At 41.5% G+C, this 20,563-nt stretch overlaps 1 protein-coding gene across 15 annotated transcripts in view; it reads right to left on the reverse strand.

Annotated features, from left to right (window-relative positions):
* Positions 1–883: 883 nt before the first annotated feature.
* LOC308606613 (uncharacterized protein) overlaps positions 884–20,563 on the reverse strand; it is an 86,368-nt gene continuing 66,688 nt past the window's right edge. For 8 of the 15 annotated variants that reach the window (XR_014013855.1, XR_014013856.1, XR_014013857.1 and 5 more), the window contains one exon: positions 884–1,747. Coding sequence is in view for 2 of the 15 variants with exons in the window: in XM_081217715.1 (XP_081073841.1) it covers positions 1,681–1,747 (67 nt within the window). In the remaining 13 variants the exon portion in view is untranslated. The other 7 variants (XR_014013853.1, XR_014013854.1, XR_014013858.1 and 4 more) reach the window with 7 other exon arrangements.

A 20,563-nucleotide genomic window follows, 5' to 3' on the forward strand; every position in this document is an offset into this window, starting at 1 on the left:
CGGGTCCTGAGCCACACTCTCCTGCCCAGTTTCCAGGAGACCAGGCAGGTTCAGACCTCTTCGAGGGGCTGGCTTAGGTAAGGGGCTGGCTTGTTTCCTGGGCAACATTACTGTTATCTCAGACTGAAGCGGGATTGTGTACCCCCCAGGGAAAGGGACATCCATGTCCTGACCCCAGGGGCTCAGGACATGGCCTCATTTGGAAGCAGGGCCTGGTCGTGTAACTAGGTGAAACAGGGGCCCTAGGGTGGTCCCAATCCTGTGTAACTGCGTGCTTATATGATGAGTGGAGGCACGGACATGGGGGAAGCCACGTGAAGATGAAGGCAGAGGTGGGAGGGATGCAGCCAGAAGCCCAGGGATGCCTGGAGCCCCAAGAAGCTGGAAGCAGCAGGAAGGACCCTCCCCTGGAGCCTCGGCACTTGCCAACTAGACAGTTAGTGTGAGTGGGCCTGAGCTGGAGGCAGCACCGTGGCCCCTGACCAGCCTGTCTTGCCCGCGTGGCATGGTGGGGAGCAGCTCTCACGAGACGCTGACGAGCAAGTTGGTTTCCCATGAGACCGTAGGACGCTGGTCCTGTGAATGGGCAGGCCAATCTCACCCTTCCTCCTGGGCTCTGGTCACACAGGGCAACTGTGCATCGTGTGGGGCTGGGCTCTCAGCCTCTGCACAGGACCCCTTGGTGTTGGTTCAAAGTTCAGCTTACACCCCAAGAATGACAGAAGGTGAAATCCTCAGCCGCGTGCGGTGCAGGCAGGGAGACACAGTTAATTATAGAGTTAAAAGCAGAGAGGGTCAGGGCAACTCAGCCATGGGAAAGGAGTGAAGCACTGACACAGGCTCTGATGTGGATGAACCTCGAAAACATGATGCTCAGTGAGAGGCCAGACAGAAAAAGACACTTAGTGGATTCCGCTTACATGAGACATCCAGAACAGGCAAGCCCACAGAGACAGAAAGTGGACTGGGGATGCCTGGGCTGTGGGAAATGAGGGGTGACCTCTAAAGAGTGGGGTTCTGGGGGGATGATGGAAATGTTGTCAAGTGCCTTGTGCTGGTGGCTGCACAACCCTGTGAGTATGCAAAACACAACTGAGCTTAATACTTAAAATGGGTTAACTAACTGTGTGGTAAAGAAATTCAACATCAACAAAGATGTTATCAAAAGCAAAAACCTGGAGGCTTCCAGGCCCACCTCCAGATTGTGACCCCAGAGGTGCGGGGTCGGACAGGACCTGCGTGTCTGAAAGCCCCATGTGTCCAACCAGGTGGTCTGAGGTCACCTAGCGAAATTCTCCCTGTGGCATCAGAAGCGTGGGGCGCTAGTGAGGCCAGGCCTCAGGCAGAGAGGCTGGATTCTGTGGCCTTGCTGTCCTCTCTTAGGGAGTGTGGCATCGTCTCCGTAGAAGGAGATGGGTCAGCTTGAAGCCCGGTTCCCTCTTCTGCACGTTTCTTCTTTTTCTCCCAGCGATGGTGCCGGCCGAGCTGTGCCAGAGCAGCCAAGGCAAAAGGGTCGTGCACAGAATGACTGAGAACTTTGACCAGGTGCCGTGGGCTCCTCAGAGGCAGTGACCCAGGACTGAGGCCCCAGAGCCTCCTTCTGAGTGTCGTGGCCCCGGTGCCCCTCTCACGGGAGTTGTTGTCAGGCTTGATGGTTGAAGCAGCCATGGTATCGCGATTTCACTGGTAGAAACTATTCCTTTTCTTCCTTGGGAGAAGCAGGTCTCCTTCTACTTTGGACGCCCTTCTTAATAAAGAATAATGATAAGCTGTAAGTACATATTAAGGATTAGGTTATATACACGTAAAGAATAATCATAAACATCAAGAAACAGAACATGGGGCTTCCCTGGTGGCGCAGTGGTTGAGAGTCCGCCTGCCGATGCAGGGGACACGGGTTCGTGCCCCGGTCTGGGAAGATCCCACATGCCATGGAGCGGCTGGGCCCGTGAGCCATGGCCGCGGAGCCTGCGCGTCTGGAGCCTGTGCTCCGCAACGGGAGAGGCCATAACAGGGAGAGGTCCGCGTACCGCAAAAAACAAAAAAAAGAAACAGAACATGATGAGTGGACACCCAGGAGTGCCCTTCCCTCGTCCCAGCCTCCTCCCCACTGTGTGGTAGCTGTTCTGATTTTGCGTCAGTGACTTGTCCTCATAGTTTACACGTAAGCACGCATCCCTAAACAATGCAGCCCAACTTTGCCTAGTTCCAAAGTCTGTAAGGGGGTGTACCATGCTTGCTGCTTTATTGCTCTTGATGGCTCAGCATTGTGTCCATGAGATTCTTTCATCTTGTGAATATAGTTTTTTAAAAAATAATTTTTATAGTTTTACTACCTTTAAACAAAATGTACTCCATTACTGTGGAATATTCCTTCCTAGGAGCGTGCATGGTTCATTTCTGCATCCGCTTCTGATGGCCTTCACGTTCTTTCAGGTTTGGCTCCTGTGGCTGCGGAGTCCATGACCGTGTGTCCTGGTGCAGGGCTGAGGGGTTTGTGTTCAGCTGGGAGGAGCACTGTGGGTACTGCAGGGCAGGAAATAAAACCAGCCCTCAAAATGTCTTGAGGGAGGTAATGGCCAAAATTTGCAATATGTGGCACATACTTTAAGAAAACAAGTTGAAAAAGTAAGCTGTAATCACAGTTTGGAAAAAAAAAAAGGAAATGCCTTAAAGCTCAATTTGAACGGATTATTAGACATGCAAATCCAACCACAAAGAGGTATCAGCTCACACCAGTCAGAATAACCATCAGCAAGACAACAAGAAACACTGAATGCTGAAGGTGTTGTGGAGAAAAGCATACCCTCAACTTTAAGGGGGATGTAACCTGGAAAGAGCCACGAATGAGTACAGAATGGAGCTGCTTTTAAAAGGTAAACATTGGGCTTCCCTGGTGGCGCAGTGGTTCAGAGTCCACCTGCCGATGCAGGGAATGCGGGTTCGTGCCCCGGTCCGGGAAGATCCCACATGCCGTGGAGCGGCTAGGCCCGTGAGCCATGGCCGCTGAGCTCCGCAACGGGAGAGGGCACAAAAGTGAGAGGCCCGTGTACCGCAAAAAAAAATAAAAATAAAAAAATAAAAATAAAAGGTAAACATTGAGCTACCATATGATCCAGCAGGCCCATTCCTGGACCTATAACCTAAGAAGACAGAATTGGAAAGACACAGGCAGGCAAATCTGCATTGCAGCAGTATTACAATAGCCAAGACATGGAAGCAACCAAAAAGTCCACCAACAGATGGGTGGACAAAGAAGAACTGCTACATGTAGAGATGGAATATTAGCTAGTGAAAAAATGAAACAATGTCAGTTGCAGCACCATAGATGAGTCTCGAAGTAATCACACACTTGTAGTAAGTCAGAAAGTGAAAGACACATATCCTGTGATATCACTTATAGGTGTTACCTACAAATTGATACCAATGAAGATATTTCCAGAGAAAGTCAATCACAGCTTCATTAAACAAACTTATGGCTCACCAAATGGAAAAGTGTGAGGACTGGATACATCACGATATTGGGCTCAACAGAGATATACAAACACATGTGAAATACATAATCTCCAAAGACCTATGGAATACCAAGAGAAGACTACTCAACATTGTGTCATAACCTACATGGGAAAAGGATCTGAAGAAGAATATATGTGTGTGTGTGTGTGTGTGTGTGTGTACGTGTGTACTTTTACCTCATCTTGCACACCTAGAACAAACAGAACAGTGAAATCAAATTTGCTCTGTTAAAAAATAAAAATTAAATTAAGAAAACGAACAAGAATTAATGAGAGATAAATTTAAGGGGCGTTTTCCTGGCACATTCCATTCTAATTTACAACCTAGAACACGACTTCCAGAAACGCTCTTTTGCTCTAGCAACCAGATTTGGGAATGGAGAAATGCTGCCGCCTTGTGGCCGTTTCCCAAAACAGCAGCTTTAAACCCAGCGCTAATGGTCACGTAATATTCAAAATAAATGCAGGCCTGTGAATGACACCTGCCATCAAAAAAAATCCTGGCGTCATAAATCGACCAGAAAATTCAAAAGACGTCAACATTTCAAGAAGACAATTTCAAAAGGCATATTTCATGCACACTTTTCTTTTTTTTCTTGTTAAAAAAAACAGCCATGGAAAACTGCTCAACATCAGGAATTAATAAAGCCATGCAACAGAAACGTTCACCTCACAGCCATCAGAATGATGATCAGCAAAAAGTTTACAATAATTGCTGAAGGGGTTTCAGAGGACTGTGTACCCTCTGGATGCTGGGGGATGTAAACTGGTAATAGCCAATAGTGAGAACAGAATGCATGTGCGTTTAAACGTAAAAATTGAGGTAGTATGTGATCTGGTAGGCCCTTTCATGGGACTATCACCTGAGCAGAGCAGAATCAGAAAGACACAGGCTGGCAATCATGCACTGCGGAACATTTACCATAGATAAGACTTGGAAGAAACCGAAAGGTCCATCAACAGAACAACGCACAAAGAATAAGAAGTCAATGTACACAGTGGAATATTAGCCATGGAAAAGAATGAAACAGTGCTCATAGATGAGCCTAGAGATAATGATGGAACATGAGGTAACTCGGAAAGCAAAAGACACGTATCCTAGGATATCACTTATAGGTGTTATATAACAACTGACACAAATGAACATATTCCCACAGAGAAAGACACTCACAGACGTAGCAAACAAACTATGCTTAGCTAAAAGGAAAGGTGGTGGGAATGGATAAATAAAGATTAGGTTTACCATATGTATACAAATACATATTAAATACATATAACAGAAAGACTGACCATATAGCAAGGGAGATCTACGGAACACTATGTAATAATTTACATGGGAAGAGGTACTGTACATGAATATATATATATATATATATATATAATGTGCAAATGAACCACAGTGTGTAGGCCTTGGAGAAACAACATTCTAATCATTACCCCAATTAAAAAAACAAACAAGAAGTAATGAGACATAAACTTATGGGTTTTTTTCCTGGCACATTCCATTCAAATTTACAAGTTAGGAAAACAACTTCCAGAATGGCTCTGCTATCCTAGTAACCAGTTTTGGTAAAGGAGAAATGCTGCTGCCTTGTGGCCGTTTCCCACCACAGCAGCTTAAACCCAGTGCTAATGGTCATTAAATATTTGCAATCATTCCAGGCCTGTAAATGAAACCTGCCCTGAAAAAAATATCCTGGGGACCAAAATCCACCAGAACTTTCTGAAGGAGGGGAACCTTTCAACAAGAGACTTCAAGAGGTATACTGTACTCACACCTTTTTCTCTCTTTTTTTTTTAACAGAAAAGAAAAAGGCCTGGAAAGATGATAAATTTCAGGAATTTTTAAAGACAGGCAAACCCAAATTACAAAAACCTATCAGCTCACACCAGTCAGAATGGCCACAGCAAAAATGCTGCAAACAATAAATGTGAAGGGATTGTGGAGAAATGCGTACCCTCAGTTATAAGAGGGACATGGTAAGAGCCACTAATGAAAACACAATGGAGGTGCTTTGAAAATGTAAACATTGAGCTACTAGTGAATCAAGCATACCCACTGCTGGGCCTACCACCTGAGAAAATGAAAATCAAAAAGTCACAGGCTGGGAAACTTGCACTCCAGCAATATTTACCATAGTCAACACTTGGAAGCAATGAAAATATCCATCAACAGAGGACTGCACAAAGAACAAGTGGTCCGTGTACACAGTGGAATATTACTCCAATAAAAAATATAAATTCAATTTTAAAAACAAACATAAGCAAGGAGACATAAGCTTTTGGGGATTATCAGGGCACATTCCACTCTACTTTATAACTGAGGAACACCACTGGCAGGAAGGTCTGTTTCCCTAGGTAGCAGAGTGGGAAAAACAGAAATGCTGCTGCTCTCTGGCCGTTACCTGCAACAGCAGCTTTACAATCTGTGCTGACGGTCACTTCATATGAACAAGTACTGCAGGGCAGGAAATAAAACCTGCCCTCAAAATGTCTTGAGGGAGGTAATGGCCAAAATTTGCAATATGTGGCACATATTTTAAGAAAACAAGTTGAAAAAGTAAGCTGTAATCACAGTTTGAAAAAAAAAGAACGTCTTAAAGCTCAATTTGAACGGATTATTAGACGTATGCAAATACAACCACTAAGAGGTATCAGCTCACACTAGTCAGAATAACCATCAGCAAGAAAACTACAAACACTGAATGCTGAAGGCGTTGTGGAGAAATGCATACCCTCAACTTTAACAGGGATGTAACCTGGAAAGATCTACTAATGAGAAGAGAATGGAGGTGCCTTTAAAAGGTAAACATTGAGCTACCATATGATCCAGCAGGCCCATTCCTGGACCTATAACCTAAGAAGACAGAATTGGAAAGACACAGGCAGGCAAATATGCACTGCACAGTAATACAATAGCCAAGATATGGAAGCAACCAAAAAGTCCACCAACAGATGGGTGGGCAAAGAAGAACTGCTACATGTAGAGATGGAATATTACCTGGGGAAAAAATGAAACAATGTCATTTGCAGCCCATAGATGAGTCTCGAAGTAATCATGCTACTTGTAGTTAGTCAGAAAGTGAAAGACACCTTTCCTATGATATCACTTATATGTGTTACCTAAAAATTGATACCAATGAAGATACTTCCACAGAGAAAGGCTATCACAGATTCACTAAACAAACTTATGGTACACCAAATGGAAGGTGTGAGGATTGGATACATTATGATATTGGGGTAAACAGTGATATACAAAAACATGTGAAATACGTAATCACCAAAGAACTACGGCATACCAAGAGACTCTCAACATTGTGTCATAACCTACATGGGAAAAGGATCTGAAGAAGAATACATATATATATATATATATGTGTGTGTGTGTGTGTGTGTGTGTAAAAGAACCTCATCTTGCACACCTAGAACAAACAGAACAGTATAATCAAACGTGCTCTGATAACAAATGAAAATTAAAGTAAAAACACGAAGAATAAGTAATGAGACATAAACTTAAGGGGCTTTTTTCTGACACATTCCGTTCTAATTTACAAGCTAGGAACACGACTTCCAGAAAAGCTCTGCTGCCCTAGTAACCAGATTTCGTAATGGAGAAACGCTGCCTCCTTGTGGCCGTTTCCCACAAGAGCAGCTTTAAACCCAGTGCTAAAGGTCACTAAATATTCTCAATAATTGCAGGCCTGTAAATAACACGTGCCCTCAAAAAAGATCCTGGGGTCGAAAATCGACTAAAAAATTTAAAAACGGCAACCTTCCAAGAAGAAAATTTCAAGAGATATATACTACTCACACTATTTTTTTTTTTAAATAGAAAATAAAAAGGTGTGGGAAAATGCTAAACATTAGGAATTACTAAGGACATGCAAATCCAGATTACAAAAACCTATCAGCTAACACAAGTCAGAATGGCCATCGGCAAAAATTGTGCAATGAATGCTGAAGGGGTTGTGGAGAAATGCGTACCCTCGGTGCTAAGTGGGACGTGGTAAGAGCCACTAATGAAAATACAATGGAGGTGCTTTGAAAAGGTAAACATTGAGCTTCCAGTCAATCAAGCATACCCACTGCTTTGCCTATCACCTGAGAAAATGAGAATGAAAAAGTCACAGGCTGGCAAACCTGTACTCCAGCAATATTTACCATAGCCAACACTTGGAAGCAACAAAAATGTCCATCTACAGAGGAATGCACAAAGAAGAAGTGGCCCATGTACACAATGGAATATTACTCCACTAAAAAGTATAAATTAAATTTTTAAAAAAACAAGCATAAGTAAGGCGACATCAGCTTTTGTGGGTTTATCCGGGCACATTCCGCTCTAATTTATAACAGAGCAACACCACTGTCAGGAAGGTCTGTTTCCCTAGTACCAGCATGTGGAATGTAGAAATGCTGCCACCCTCTGGCCGTTACCCGAAACAGCAGCGTTAAAACCTGTGCTAATCGTCACTTCATATGAAAAAGTACTGCAGGGCTATAAGTGAAACCAGCTCTCAAAATGTCTTGTGGGAGGTAATGGCCAAAAAATTTCAAAATGTAGCACATACTTTAAGAAAAAATTTGAAGAAGTTGTAATCACAGTTTGAAAAAAAAGGATATGCCTTAACGCTCAATTTCAACGGATTATTAGACGCGTGTAAATCCAACCACAAAGAGGTATCAGCTCACACCAGTCAGAATAACCATCAGCATGAAAACTACAAACACGGAATGCTGAAGGTGTTGGGGAGAAATGCATACACTCAACTTTAAGTGGGCCGTAACCTGGAAAGAGCCACTAATGAGAACAGAATGGAGGTGCCTTTAGAAGGTAAATATTGAGCTACAATATGATCCAGCAGGCCCATTCCTGGAACTATAACCTAAGAAGACAGAATCGGAAAGACACAGGCTGGCATATCGGCATTGCAGCAGTATTACAATAGCCAATATATGGAAGCAACCAAAAAGTGCATCAACAGATGGGTGGACAAAGAAGAACTGGTACATGTACAGACGGAATATTAGCCAAGGAAAAATATGAAACAATGCAATTTGCAGCACCGTAGATGAGTGTAGAAGTAACCACATTACTTGTAGTAAGTCAGAAAGAGACACATATCCTATGATATCACATATAGTTGTTTTCTAAAAATGACACCAGTGAAGATATTTCCATAGAGGAAGGCAACCACAGATTCATTAAACAAACTTATGGTTCACCAAATGGAAAGGTGTGAGGATTGGATACATTACGATATTGGGGTTAATAGAGGTATACAGACACATGTGAAATACGTAATCACCAAAGATCCACGGAATACCAAGAGAAGACTACTCAAGATTGTGTCATAACCTACATGGGGAAAGGATCCAAAGAAGAATACATGTATGTATATGTGTAAAAGAATCACATCATGCACACCTAGAAAAAACAAAACATTGTAATCAAATTTGTTGTGGTAAAAAATAAAAATTAAATCAAAAAAACTAATAAGAAGTATTGAGACATAAACTTAAGGGGCTTTTTCCTGGCACATTCCATTCTAATTTACAACCTAAATATTCACAATCATTGCAGGCCTGTAAATGACACCTGGCATCAAAAAAAAATCCTGGGGTCGAAAATCGACCAAAAAATTCAAAAGAGGGCCATCTACCAAGAAGAAAATTTCAAGAGGTATATTGTACTCAAACTTTTTTTATAGAAAAGAAAAGGGTGTGGAAAAATGTTGAACATTAGGAATTATTAAAGACATGCAAATCCAAATTACAAAAACCTATCAGCTTACACCAGTCAGAACGGCCATTGGCCAAAATTGTTCAAACAATGAATGCTGAAGGGGTTTTCGAGAAATGCGTACTCTTGTTGCTAAGTGGGACATGGTAAGAGCCACTAATGGAAACACAATGGAGGTGCCTTGAAAAGGTAAACACTGAGCTACCATTCAATCAAGCATACCCAGTGCTGGGGCTATCACCTGAGAAGATGAGAATCAAAAAGACACAGGTTGGCAATCCTGTACTCCAGCAATATTTACCATAGCCAACACTTGCAAGCAACGAAAATGTGCATTAACATAGGAATGCACAAAGAAGATGTGGTCAGGTACACAATGGAATATTACTCCAATAAAACATAAAAATTAAATTTCAAAAACAAACATAAGTAAGGATACATAAGCTTTTGAGTGTTTATCCGGAAACATTCCACTCTAATGTATAACCCAGAACACCACTGGCAGGAAGGTCTGTTTCCCTTGTTACCAGAGTGGGGAACGTAGAAATGCTGCCGCCCTCTGGCCGTGAACTGCCACAGCAGCTTTAAAACCTGTGCTAATGGTCACTTCATATGCACACGTATTTCAGGGCTGTAAATGAAACCTGCCCTCAAAATGTCTTGACGCACGTGAAGGGCAAAAATTTCAAAATGTGGCACATACTTTAAGAAAACAAGTTGAACAGATAAGCTGTACTCAGAGTTTGAAAAATAAAAAGACATTCCTGAAAGCTCATTTCAAAGTATTATGAGACACATTCAAATCCAACCACAAAGAGGTATCAGCTCGCACCCCTCAGAATAACCATCAGCAAAAAAACCTACAAACAATAAATGCTGAAGGGGTTGTGGAGAAATGCATACCCTCAATTTGAAGTGGGACATAACCTGGTAAGAGCCACTAATGGGAACAGAATGGAGGTGCCTTTAAAAGGTTAACATTGAGCTACCATAAGATTCAGCAGGCCAACTCCTGGGCCTATAACCTAAGAAGACAGAATTGGGAAAACACTGGCAGGCAAATCTGTGTTGCACAGTATTACAATAGCCAAGACATAGAAGCAACCAAAAAGTCCATCAACAATTGAGTGGACAAAGAAGAACTGGTACCTGTTCAAATGGAATATTAGCCAAGGAAAAAAATGAAACAATGCCATTTGCAGCACCCAAGGTGAGTCTAGAGGTAATCACGCAACTTGTGGTAAGACAGAAAATGAAAGACACATATCATATGATATCACCTATAGGTGTTAGCTAAAAACTGATACCAATGAAGATATTTCCACAGCAAAAGGCAAACACAGATTCATTAAACAAACTTATGGTTCAACAAATGGAGAGGTGTGAGGATTGGATACATTAGGATATTGGAGTTAACAGAGATATACAAACACATGTGGAATATATAATCACCAAAGACTTACGGAATACCAAGAGAAGACTACTCAATATTGTGTCATAACCTACATGGAAAAAGGATCCGAAGAAGAATAGATATATGTATATGTGTAAAAGAACCACATCACGCATAGCTAGAACAAATAAAACATTGTAATCAAATTCGTTGTGATAAAAAATAAAAATTGAATTAAAAAAACGAACAAGAAGTAAAGAGACATAAACTTAAGGGGCTTTTTCGTGACACATTCCATTCTAATTTACAGCCTAGGAACACGACTTCCATAAACGCTCTGCTGCCCTAGCAACCAGATTTGGGAATGGAGAAATGCTGCCGCCTTTTGGCCGTTTCCCACAGCAGCAGCTTTAAACCCAGCGCTAATGGTCACGTAATATTCAAAATAATTGCAGGCCTGTAAATGACACCTGCCATCAAAAAAAAAAATCCTGGCGTCATAAATCAATCAGAAAATTCAAAAGACGTCAACATTTCAAGAAGACAATTTCAACAGGCATATTTTACGCACACTTTGTCTCTTTTCTTTTTTCTGTTTGTATAAAATAAAAAAGAGGCATGGAAAAATGCTCAACATCAGGAATTAATAAAGCCATGCAAATCGAATCTACAGAAAGGTTCACCTCACAGCCATCAGAACGATCATCAGCAAAAAGTTTACAAAGAATAAATGCTGAAGGGGTTACAGAGAACTGTGTACCCTCTGGCTGCTGGGGGATGTGAACTGGTAATAGCCAGTAGTGAGAAGAAAATGGATGTCCGTTTAAACGTAAAAATTGACGTAGAATGTGATCTGGTAGGCCCTTTGATGGGCCTATCACCTGAGAGAGCAGAAACAAAAAGACACAGGGTGGCAGTACTGCACTGCACGAACATTTCCAATAGCCAGGAATTGGCAAAAAACAAAATGTCCATCAACAGAACAACGCACAAAGAAGAAGAGGTCCATGTACATAATGGAGTATTAGCCATGGAAAAGAATGAAACAGGGCTTACCTGGTGGCGCAGTGGTTGAGAATCTGCCTGCTAATGCAGGGCACATGGGTTTGAGCCCTGGTCTTGGAGGATCCCACATGCCATGGAGCAACTAGGCCCGTGAGCCACAACTACTGAGCCTGCACGTCTGTAGCCTGTGCTCCACAACAAGAGAGGCCGCAATAGTGAGAGGCCCACACACTGCAATGAAGAGTGGCCCCCGCTTGCCACAACTAGAGAAAGTCCTCACACAGAAACGAAGACCCAACACAGCAAAAATAAATTAATAAACTCCTACCCCCAACATCTTCTTTAAAAAAAAAAGAAAGGAAACGAGTGAAACAGTGCGTTTGCACCACCATAGACAGAACTTAAGATCATCACCCAACTTGAAGTAAGAAAGAAACCAAAAGACTGATAATCCTATGACATCACTTCTAGGTGTTACCTAAAAATTGATACCCAAGAACTTATTTCCAAGAGAAGGACAGGCATGGATTCAGGAAACAAAATTATGTTTAACCAAATGGAAAGGTGTACGGAATGGATGAATTAGGATGTGGGAGTTAACAGACATGTACTAATACATATGAAATATATAATCACAAAATACCTATGGAATACCAAGAGAGGTCTACTCAACATTCTGTAATAACCTACATGGGAAAGCACCAAAGATGAATAGATAGATACATAGACATAAAAAAATGGATACTGTACACATCGAACAAGCACATTTTTATCTAATTTGCTCTGATAATAAATAAAAAAATTAAATTTAAAAAACAAACAAGAAGTAAGGAGATATAAGCTCTTGGGGATTTGCCCTGGCACATTCTACTCTAATTTTCAGCCTACTAACACGATTTCCAGGAAGACTCTGTTGCCCAAAAACCCAGGGTTCGAAATGTAGAAATGCTGCCAACTTGTGGCCGTTACCAGCAAGACGAGCTTTAACCCCACAGCTAATGGTCACTTAACATTCACAAGGACTCAGGGCTGTAAAGGCACTTGCCCTAAGAAAATATCCTGAGCTAGGGAATGGCCAAAAAAATTCAAAACAGGCAGGCTTCCCTGGTGGCGCAGTGGTTGAGAATCTGCCTGCTAATGCAGGGGACACGGGTTCGAGCCCTGGTCTGGGAAGATCCCACGTGCTGTGGAGCAGCTGGGCCCGTGAGCCACAACTACTGAGCCTGTGCGTCTGGAGCCTGTGCTCCGCAACGAGAGGCCGCGACAGTGAGAGGCCTGTGCACCGCGATGAAGAGTGGCCCCTGCTTGCCACAACTAGAGAAAGACCTTGCACAGAAACGAAGACCCAACACAGCCAAAAATAAAATAAATAATTAATTAATTAAAAGAAGGCTCAACATTAAAAAAAAATTCAGAACAGGCAAATTTTTCAAGAAGATAGTATGACGAGGTAAGTTTTACTCACTCTTTTTTTAAAAACAGGAAAATTGATAAGAGTTCAACATCAGGAATTATTAGACTCATGCAAATTTAATCTACAAAATGGATTCAGCTCACACCAGTCAACTGACCTCGAGCAAAAAGTCTACAAACAATAAATGATGAAGGGGTTTTAGAGAACTGTGTACCCTTTAGCTGCTGGTGAGATGTAAAGTGGTAACAGCTAGTAATAAGAACAGAAAGGAGCTGCGTTTAAAAGTAAAAATTGAGCTACCATTAGATGCATTAGGCCCACCGCTGGGCCTCTCACCTGAGAAGACCAGAATCGAGAAGACAGGCTGAAACAGCTGCACTGCAGCCATATTCACAATAGAGAAGACATGGAAGCAACCAAAATGTCCACCAACAGATGAATGGATAAAGAAGAAGTGGTCCATGTACACAATGGAATATTAGCCATGGAAAACAATGAAACACTGCTCTTTCAGGCACCATAGATGAGCCTAGAGATAATCACGGAACATGAGGTAACTCGGAAGGCAAAAGCCATATATCCTATGATATCACTTATAGGTGTTATCTAACAACTGACACAAATGTACATATTTCCACAGAGAAAGACAATTACAGACTTAGAAAACAAACTATGCTTATCTAAAAGGAAAGGTGGTGGGAATGGATAAATTAAGATTAGGGTTATCATACGTATACAAATACGAATTAAATACATATAACAAAAAGGCTGACCATATAGCAAGGGAGGTCTATGGAACACTGTAATAATTTACATGGGAAGAGGTTCTGTACATGAATAGACATAGATAGTGTCCAAATTAACCAGATTGTGTACGCCTAGGACAAAGAATAATCATTACCCCGATTTAAAAAACTAAAACAAACGAACAAGAAGTAATAAGACATAAACTCATAGGGGTTTTTCCTGGCACATTCCAATCTAATTTACAAACTAGGAACACGACTTCCAGAAAGGCTCTGCTACCCTAGTAACCAGATTTGGTAATGGAGAAATGCTGCCGCCTTGTGGCCGTTTCCCCAAACCGCACCTTTACACCCAGTGCTAATGGTCACTAAATATTCACAATCATTGCAGACCTGTAAATGACACCTAACCTCAAAAAAAATCCTGGGATCTAAAATCGACCAAAAAATTCATAAGAGGGCAACCGTCCAAGAAGAAAATTTCAAGAGGTATATCGTACTCACACTTTTTTTTTTTTTTTTTAGCGGCACGCGCGCCTCTCACTGTTGTGGCCTCTCCCGTTGCGGAGCACAGGCTCCGGACGTGCAGGCTCAGCGGCCATGGCTCACGGGCCCAGCCGCTCCGCGGCATGGGGGATCTTCCCAGACCGGGGCAGGAACCCGTGTCCCCTGCATCGGCAGGTGGACTCTCAACCACTGCTCCACCAGGGAAGCCCAACACACTTTTTTTTTTAATACAAAAAAAAAAGGCCTGGAAAAATGCTGAACACGAGGAATTATTAAAGATATGCAAATCCAATTTACAAAAACCTGTCAGCTAACACCAGTCAGAATAGCCATAGGCAAAAATTGTGCAAACAATGAATGCTGAAGGGGTTTTCGAGAAATGCTTACCCTTGAGAAGCAGCCGCATAGCACAGGGAGATCAGCTCGGTGCTTTGTGACCACCTGGAGGGGTGGGATAGGGAGGGTGGGAGGGAGGGAGACGCAAGAGGGAAGGGATGTGGGAACAGATGTATATGTAAAACTGATTCACTCTGTTATAAAGCAGAAACTAAAAAAAAAAAAAAAAAGAAAAAAAAGAAATGCTTACCCTTGGTACTAAGTGGGACATGGTAAGAGCCACTAATGAAAACATAATGGAGGTGTTTTGCAATGTAAACATTGAGCTACCAGTCAATTAAGCATACCCACTGCTGGGCCTATCACGTGAGAAAATGAGAATCAAAAAGTCACAGGCTGGGGCTTCCCTGGTGGTGCAGTGGTTGAGAGTCCGCCTGCCGATGCAGGGGACACGGGTTCGTGCCCCGGTCTGGGAAGATCCCACATGCTGCGGAGCGGCTGGGCCCGTGAGCCATGGCCGCTGAGCCTGCGCATCCAGAGCCTGTGCTCCGCAACGGAAGAGGCCACAACAGTGAGAGGCCCGCGTACCGCAAAAAAAAAAAAAAAAAAAAAAAAAAAAAAAGTCACAGGCTGGCAATCCTTCACTCCAGCAATATTTCCCATAGCCAACACTTGGATGCAACGAAAATGTCCATCAACAGAGGAATGCACAACGAAGAAGTGGTCCATGTACACAATGGAATATTACTCCACTAAAAAATATAAATTAAATTTAAAAAACAAACACAAGTAAGGAGACATAAGCTTTTGTGGGTTTATCAGGGCACATTCCACTCTAATTTATAACTGAGGAACACCACTGGTAGGAGGGCTGTTTCCCTAGGTACCAAAGTAGGGAACGTAGAAATGCTGCTGCTCTCTGGCCCTTACTTGCAACAGCAGCTTTAAAATCTGTGCTAATGGTGAGTTCATATGCAAAACTACTGCAGGGCTGTAAATGAAACCTGCCCTGAAAATGTCTTTACACAGGTAAAGGACAAAAAATGTCATAATGTGGCACATAACTTCAAGAAAACCATTTGAAGAAGTAAGCTATACTCACAGTTTGAAAAATAAAAGGACATGCCTGAAAGCTCACTTTCAAGGGATTACAAGACACATGCAAATCCAACCACAAAGAGGTAACAGCTCGCACCCCTCAGAATAACCATCAGCCAAAAAACTACAAACAGTCAGTGCTGAAGGGGTTGTGGAGAAATGCATACCCTCAATTTGAAGTGGGACGTAACCTGGTAAGAGCCACTAATGGGAACAGAATGGAGGTGCTTTGAAAAGGTAAACATTGAGCTACTATAGGATGCAGCAGGCCCACTCCTGGGCCTATAACGTAAAAAGACAGAATTGGAAAGACACAGGCAGGCAAATCTGTACTGCAGCAGTATTACAATAGCCAAGACATGGAAGCAACCAAAAAGTCCATCAACAGATGAGTGGACAAAGAAAACTGGTACATGTACAGATGGAATATTACCCAAGAAAGAAAATGAAACAATACCATTTGCAGCACGGTAGATGAGTCTAGAGGTAATCACGCAACTGATAGTAAGTGAGAAAGCGGAGGACACCTATCTTATGATATCACATATAGTTGTTTCCTAAATCGACCAGAAAATTCAAAAGACATCAACATTTCAAGAAGACAATTTCAACAGGCTTATGTTACACAAACTTTGTCTTTCTTTCTTTTTGTTTGTTGAAAGAAAAAGAGGCATGGTAAAATGCTCAACATCAGGAATTAATAAAGCCATTCAAATCCAATCTACAGAAACGTTCACCTCACAGCCGTCAGAATGATCATCAGCAAAAAGTTTACAAAGAATAAATGCTGAAGAGCTTTCAGAGAACTGTATACCCTCTAGTTGTTGGGGGGACGTAAACTGGTAACAGCCAGTAGCGAGAACAGAATGGATGTGTGCTTAAACGAAAAACTTGAGGTACTATGTGATCTTGTAGGCCCTTTGATGGGCCTATCACCTGACCAGAGCAGAATCAAAAAGACACAGGCTGGCAATCATGTACTGCAGGAACATTTACCATAGCCAAGACTTGGAAGACACCGAAATGTCCATCAACAGAACAACATACAAAGAAGAAGAGGCCCACGTATACAATGGAATATTAGCCATGGAAAAGAATGAAACAGTGCCGTTTGCACCACCATAGAAGGACCTTAAGATTATCACTCAACTTGAAGAAAGAAAGAAACCAAAAGACAAATATCCTATGACATCACTTCTAGGTATTACCTAAAAACTGATACCCAAGAACTTATTTCCAAGAGAAGGACACGCATGGATTAACAAAAGAAAATTATGTTTAAGCAAATGGAAAGGTGTAAGGAATGTATGAATTAGGATATGGGGGTTAACAGACATGTACTAATACATATGAAATATATAATCACAAAATACCTATGGAATACCGAGAGGTCTACTCAACACTCTGTACTAACCTACATGGGAAAGGACCCAAAGATGAATAGACAGATACATAGACATAATAAACTAAACTCTGTACACCTAGAAAAACACATTTTTATCTAATTTGCTTTAATAATAAATAAAAATTAAATTTAAATAACAAACAAGAAATAAGGAGATATAAGCTCTTGGGGATTTGCCCTGGCACATTCTACTCTAATTTTCAGCCTCCTAACACGATTTCCAAGAAGGCTCTGTTGCCCAAAAACCCAGAGTTCGAAATGTAGAAATGCTGTTGACTTGTGGCCATTTCCCACAAGAGGGGTTTAAGCCCACAGCTAATGGTCACTTAACATTCATAAGGTCTCAGGGTTGTAAAGGACACCTGCCCTCAAAAAGTATCCTGAGCTAGGGAATGGCCAAAAAAATTCAAAACAGGCAAATTTTTCAAGGAGATAGTATGAAGAGGTAAGTTTTACTCTTTTTTTAAAAACGGGAAAATCAACAAAAGCTCAACATCAGGAATTATTAGACTCATGCAAATCTTTTCTACAAAATGGATTCAACTCACACTAGTCGACTGACCTTCAGCAAAAAGTCTATGAACAATAAATGCTAAAGGGGTTTTAGAGAACTGTGTACCCTCTAGCTGCTGGTGAGATGTAAAGTGGTAACATCCAATAATGAGAACAGAAAGGAGTTGCGTTTAAAAGTGAAAATTGAGCCACCATTCAATGCAGCAGGCCCACCACTGGGCCTCTCACCTGAGAAGACCAGAATCGAGAAGACACAGGCTGCAGCAGCTGCACTGCAGCCATATTTACAATAGCCAAGGCATGAAAACAACCAAAATGTCCACCAACAGATAAATGGATAAAGAGGAAGTGGTCCATGTACACAGTGGAATATTAGCCATGGAAAACAATGAAACACTACTCTTTGAGGCACCACAGATGAGCCTAGAGATAATCACAGAACATGAGGTATGTTAGAAAGCTAACGGCATATATCCTATGATATCATTTATAGGTGTTATCTAACAACTGACACAAATGAACATAGTTCCACAGAGAAAGACACTCATAGACTTAGAAAACAAACTGTGCTCATCTAAAAGGAAAGGTGGGGGAATGGATAAATTAAGATTAATTTTACCATACGTATACAAATACCTATTAAATACATATAACAAAACGACCGACCATATAGCAAGGGAGGTGTATGGAACACTCTAATAATTTACATGGGAAGAGGTTCTGTACACGACTAGACATATATAATGTCTAAATAAACCAGATTGTGTACACCTAGGGCAAACAATATTCTAATCATTACCCCGATTAAAAAAAATAACGAACAAGAAGTAATCAGACATAAACTTATGGGGGGGTTTTCCTGGCACATTCCATTCTAATTTACAAACTAGGAACACGACTTCCAGAAAGGCTCTGCTATCCTAATAACCAGATTTGGGAATGGAGAAATGCTGCCGCCTTGTGGCCGTTTCCCTCAACAGCAGCTTTAAACGCAGTGCTAATGGTCACCAAATATTCACAATCATTGCAGGCCTGTAAATGACACCTGCTCTCAAAAAAGTCCTGGGGTCAAAAATAGACCAAAAAATTCAAAAGAAGGCAACATTCCAAGAAGACAATTTCAAGAGGTATATTGATTGGACTCACACATTTTTTCTCCTCTTTTTTTTAAAGAAAAGGAAAAGTCCTGGAAAAATGCTGAACATTAGTAATTATTAAAGACCAGCAAATGCAAATTACAAAAATTTATCATCTCACACCAGTCAGAATGGCTATCAGCAAAATTTCTGGAAACAATGAATGCTGAAGGGGTTGTGGAGAAAGGCGTACACTCGGTTGTATGTTGGACGTGGTAAGAGCCACTAATGAAAACAGAATTCGGGTGCCTTGAAAAGGTAAACATTGAGCTACCATTCCATCTAGCATACACACTGCTGGGCTTATCACCTGAGAAGATGAGAATCAAAAAGACACAGGCTGGCAATCCTGTCCTCCAGCAATATTTACCATAGCCAACACTTGGAAGCAATGAAAATGTCCATCAACAGAGGAATGCACAACGAAGAAGTGGTCCATGTACACGATGGAGTATTACTACAATGAAAAATATAAATTAAATTTAAAACACAACATAAGTATGGAGACATAACCATTTGGGGGTTTATCTGGGCACATTCTACCCTAATTTATAACTGATGAACACCGCTGGCAGGAAGGTCTGTTTCCCTAGTTACCAGGGTGGGGAACACAGAAATGCTTCTGCCCTCTTGCCGTTACTTGCAACAGAAGCTTTAAAACCTGTGCTAAGGATCGCTTCATATGCACAAGTACTGCAGGGCTGAATATGAAACCTGCCCTCAAAATGTCTTGAGGGAAATAATGGCCAAGAAATTTCAAAATGTGGCACATACTCAAGAAAAGAATTTGAAGAGGTAAGCTCTATTCACAGTTTGAAAAAGAAAGGACATGCCTTAAAGCTAAATTTCAATGGATTATTAGGCACATGCAAATCCAACCACAAAGAGATATTAGCTCACACCAGTCAGAATAACCATCAGCAAGGAAACTACAAACAATAAATGCTGAAGGTGTTGTGGAGAAATGCATACCCTCCACTTTAAGTGGGACGTAACCTGGAAAGAGCCACTAATGAGAACAGAATGGAGGTGCCTTTAAAAGGTAAACACTGAGCTACCATATGATACAGCAGGCCCGATCCTGGGCCTATAACATAAGAAGACAGAATTGGAAAGACACAGGCAGGCAAATCTGCATTGCAGTAGTATTACAATAGCCAAGACATGGAGGCAACCAAAAAGTCCATCAAGAGGTGAGTGGACAAAGAAGAACTGGTACATGTACAGATGGAATATTAGACAAGGAAAAAAATGACACAATGCCATTTGGAGCACCATAGATGATTCTAGAGGTAATCTGGCAAAGTGTACTAAGTCAGAAAGCAAAAGACACATATTCTATAATATCACTTACAGGTGTTAGCTAAAAATTGATACCAATGAAGATATTTCCACAAAGAAAGGCAATCACAGATTCATTAAACAAACTTATGGTTCACCAAATGGAAAGGTGTGAGGATTGGATACATTAGGATATTGGGGTTAACACAGATATAGAAACACATGTGAAATATATCATCACCAAAGACCCACGGAAAACCGAGAGAAGACTACTCAACATTGTGTCATAACCTACATGGGAAAATGATCCGAAGAAGTATAGATATATGTATATTTGTAAAAGAACCACATGTTGCACACCTAGAACAAACAAAACATTTTAATCAAATTTGCTTTGATAAAAAATAAAAATTAAATTAAAAAAAGAACAAGAGGGGCTTCCCTGGTGGTGCAGTGGTTGGGAGTCTGCCTGCG

Source organism: Mesoplodon bidens (assembly GCF_964165515.1).
Source record: "Mesoplodon bidens genome assembly, chromosome: 18".
Taxonomy (NCBI): domain Eukaryota; kingdom Metazoa; phylum Chordata; class Mammalia; order Artiodactyla; family Ziphiidae; genus Mesoplodon; species Mesoplodon bidens.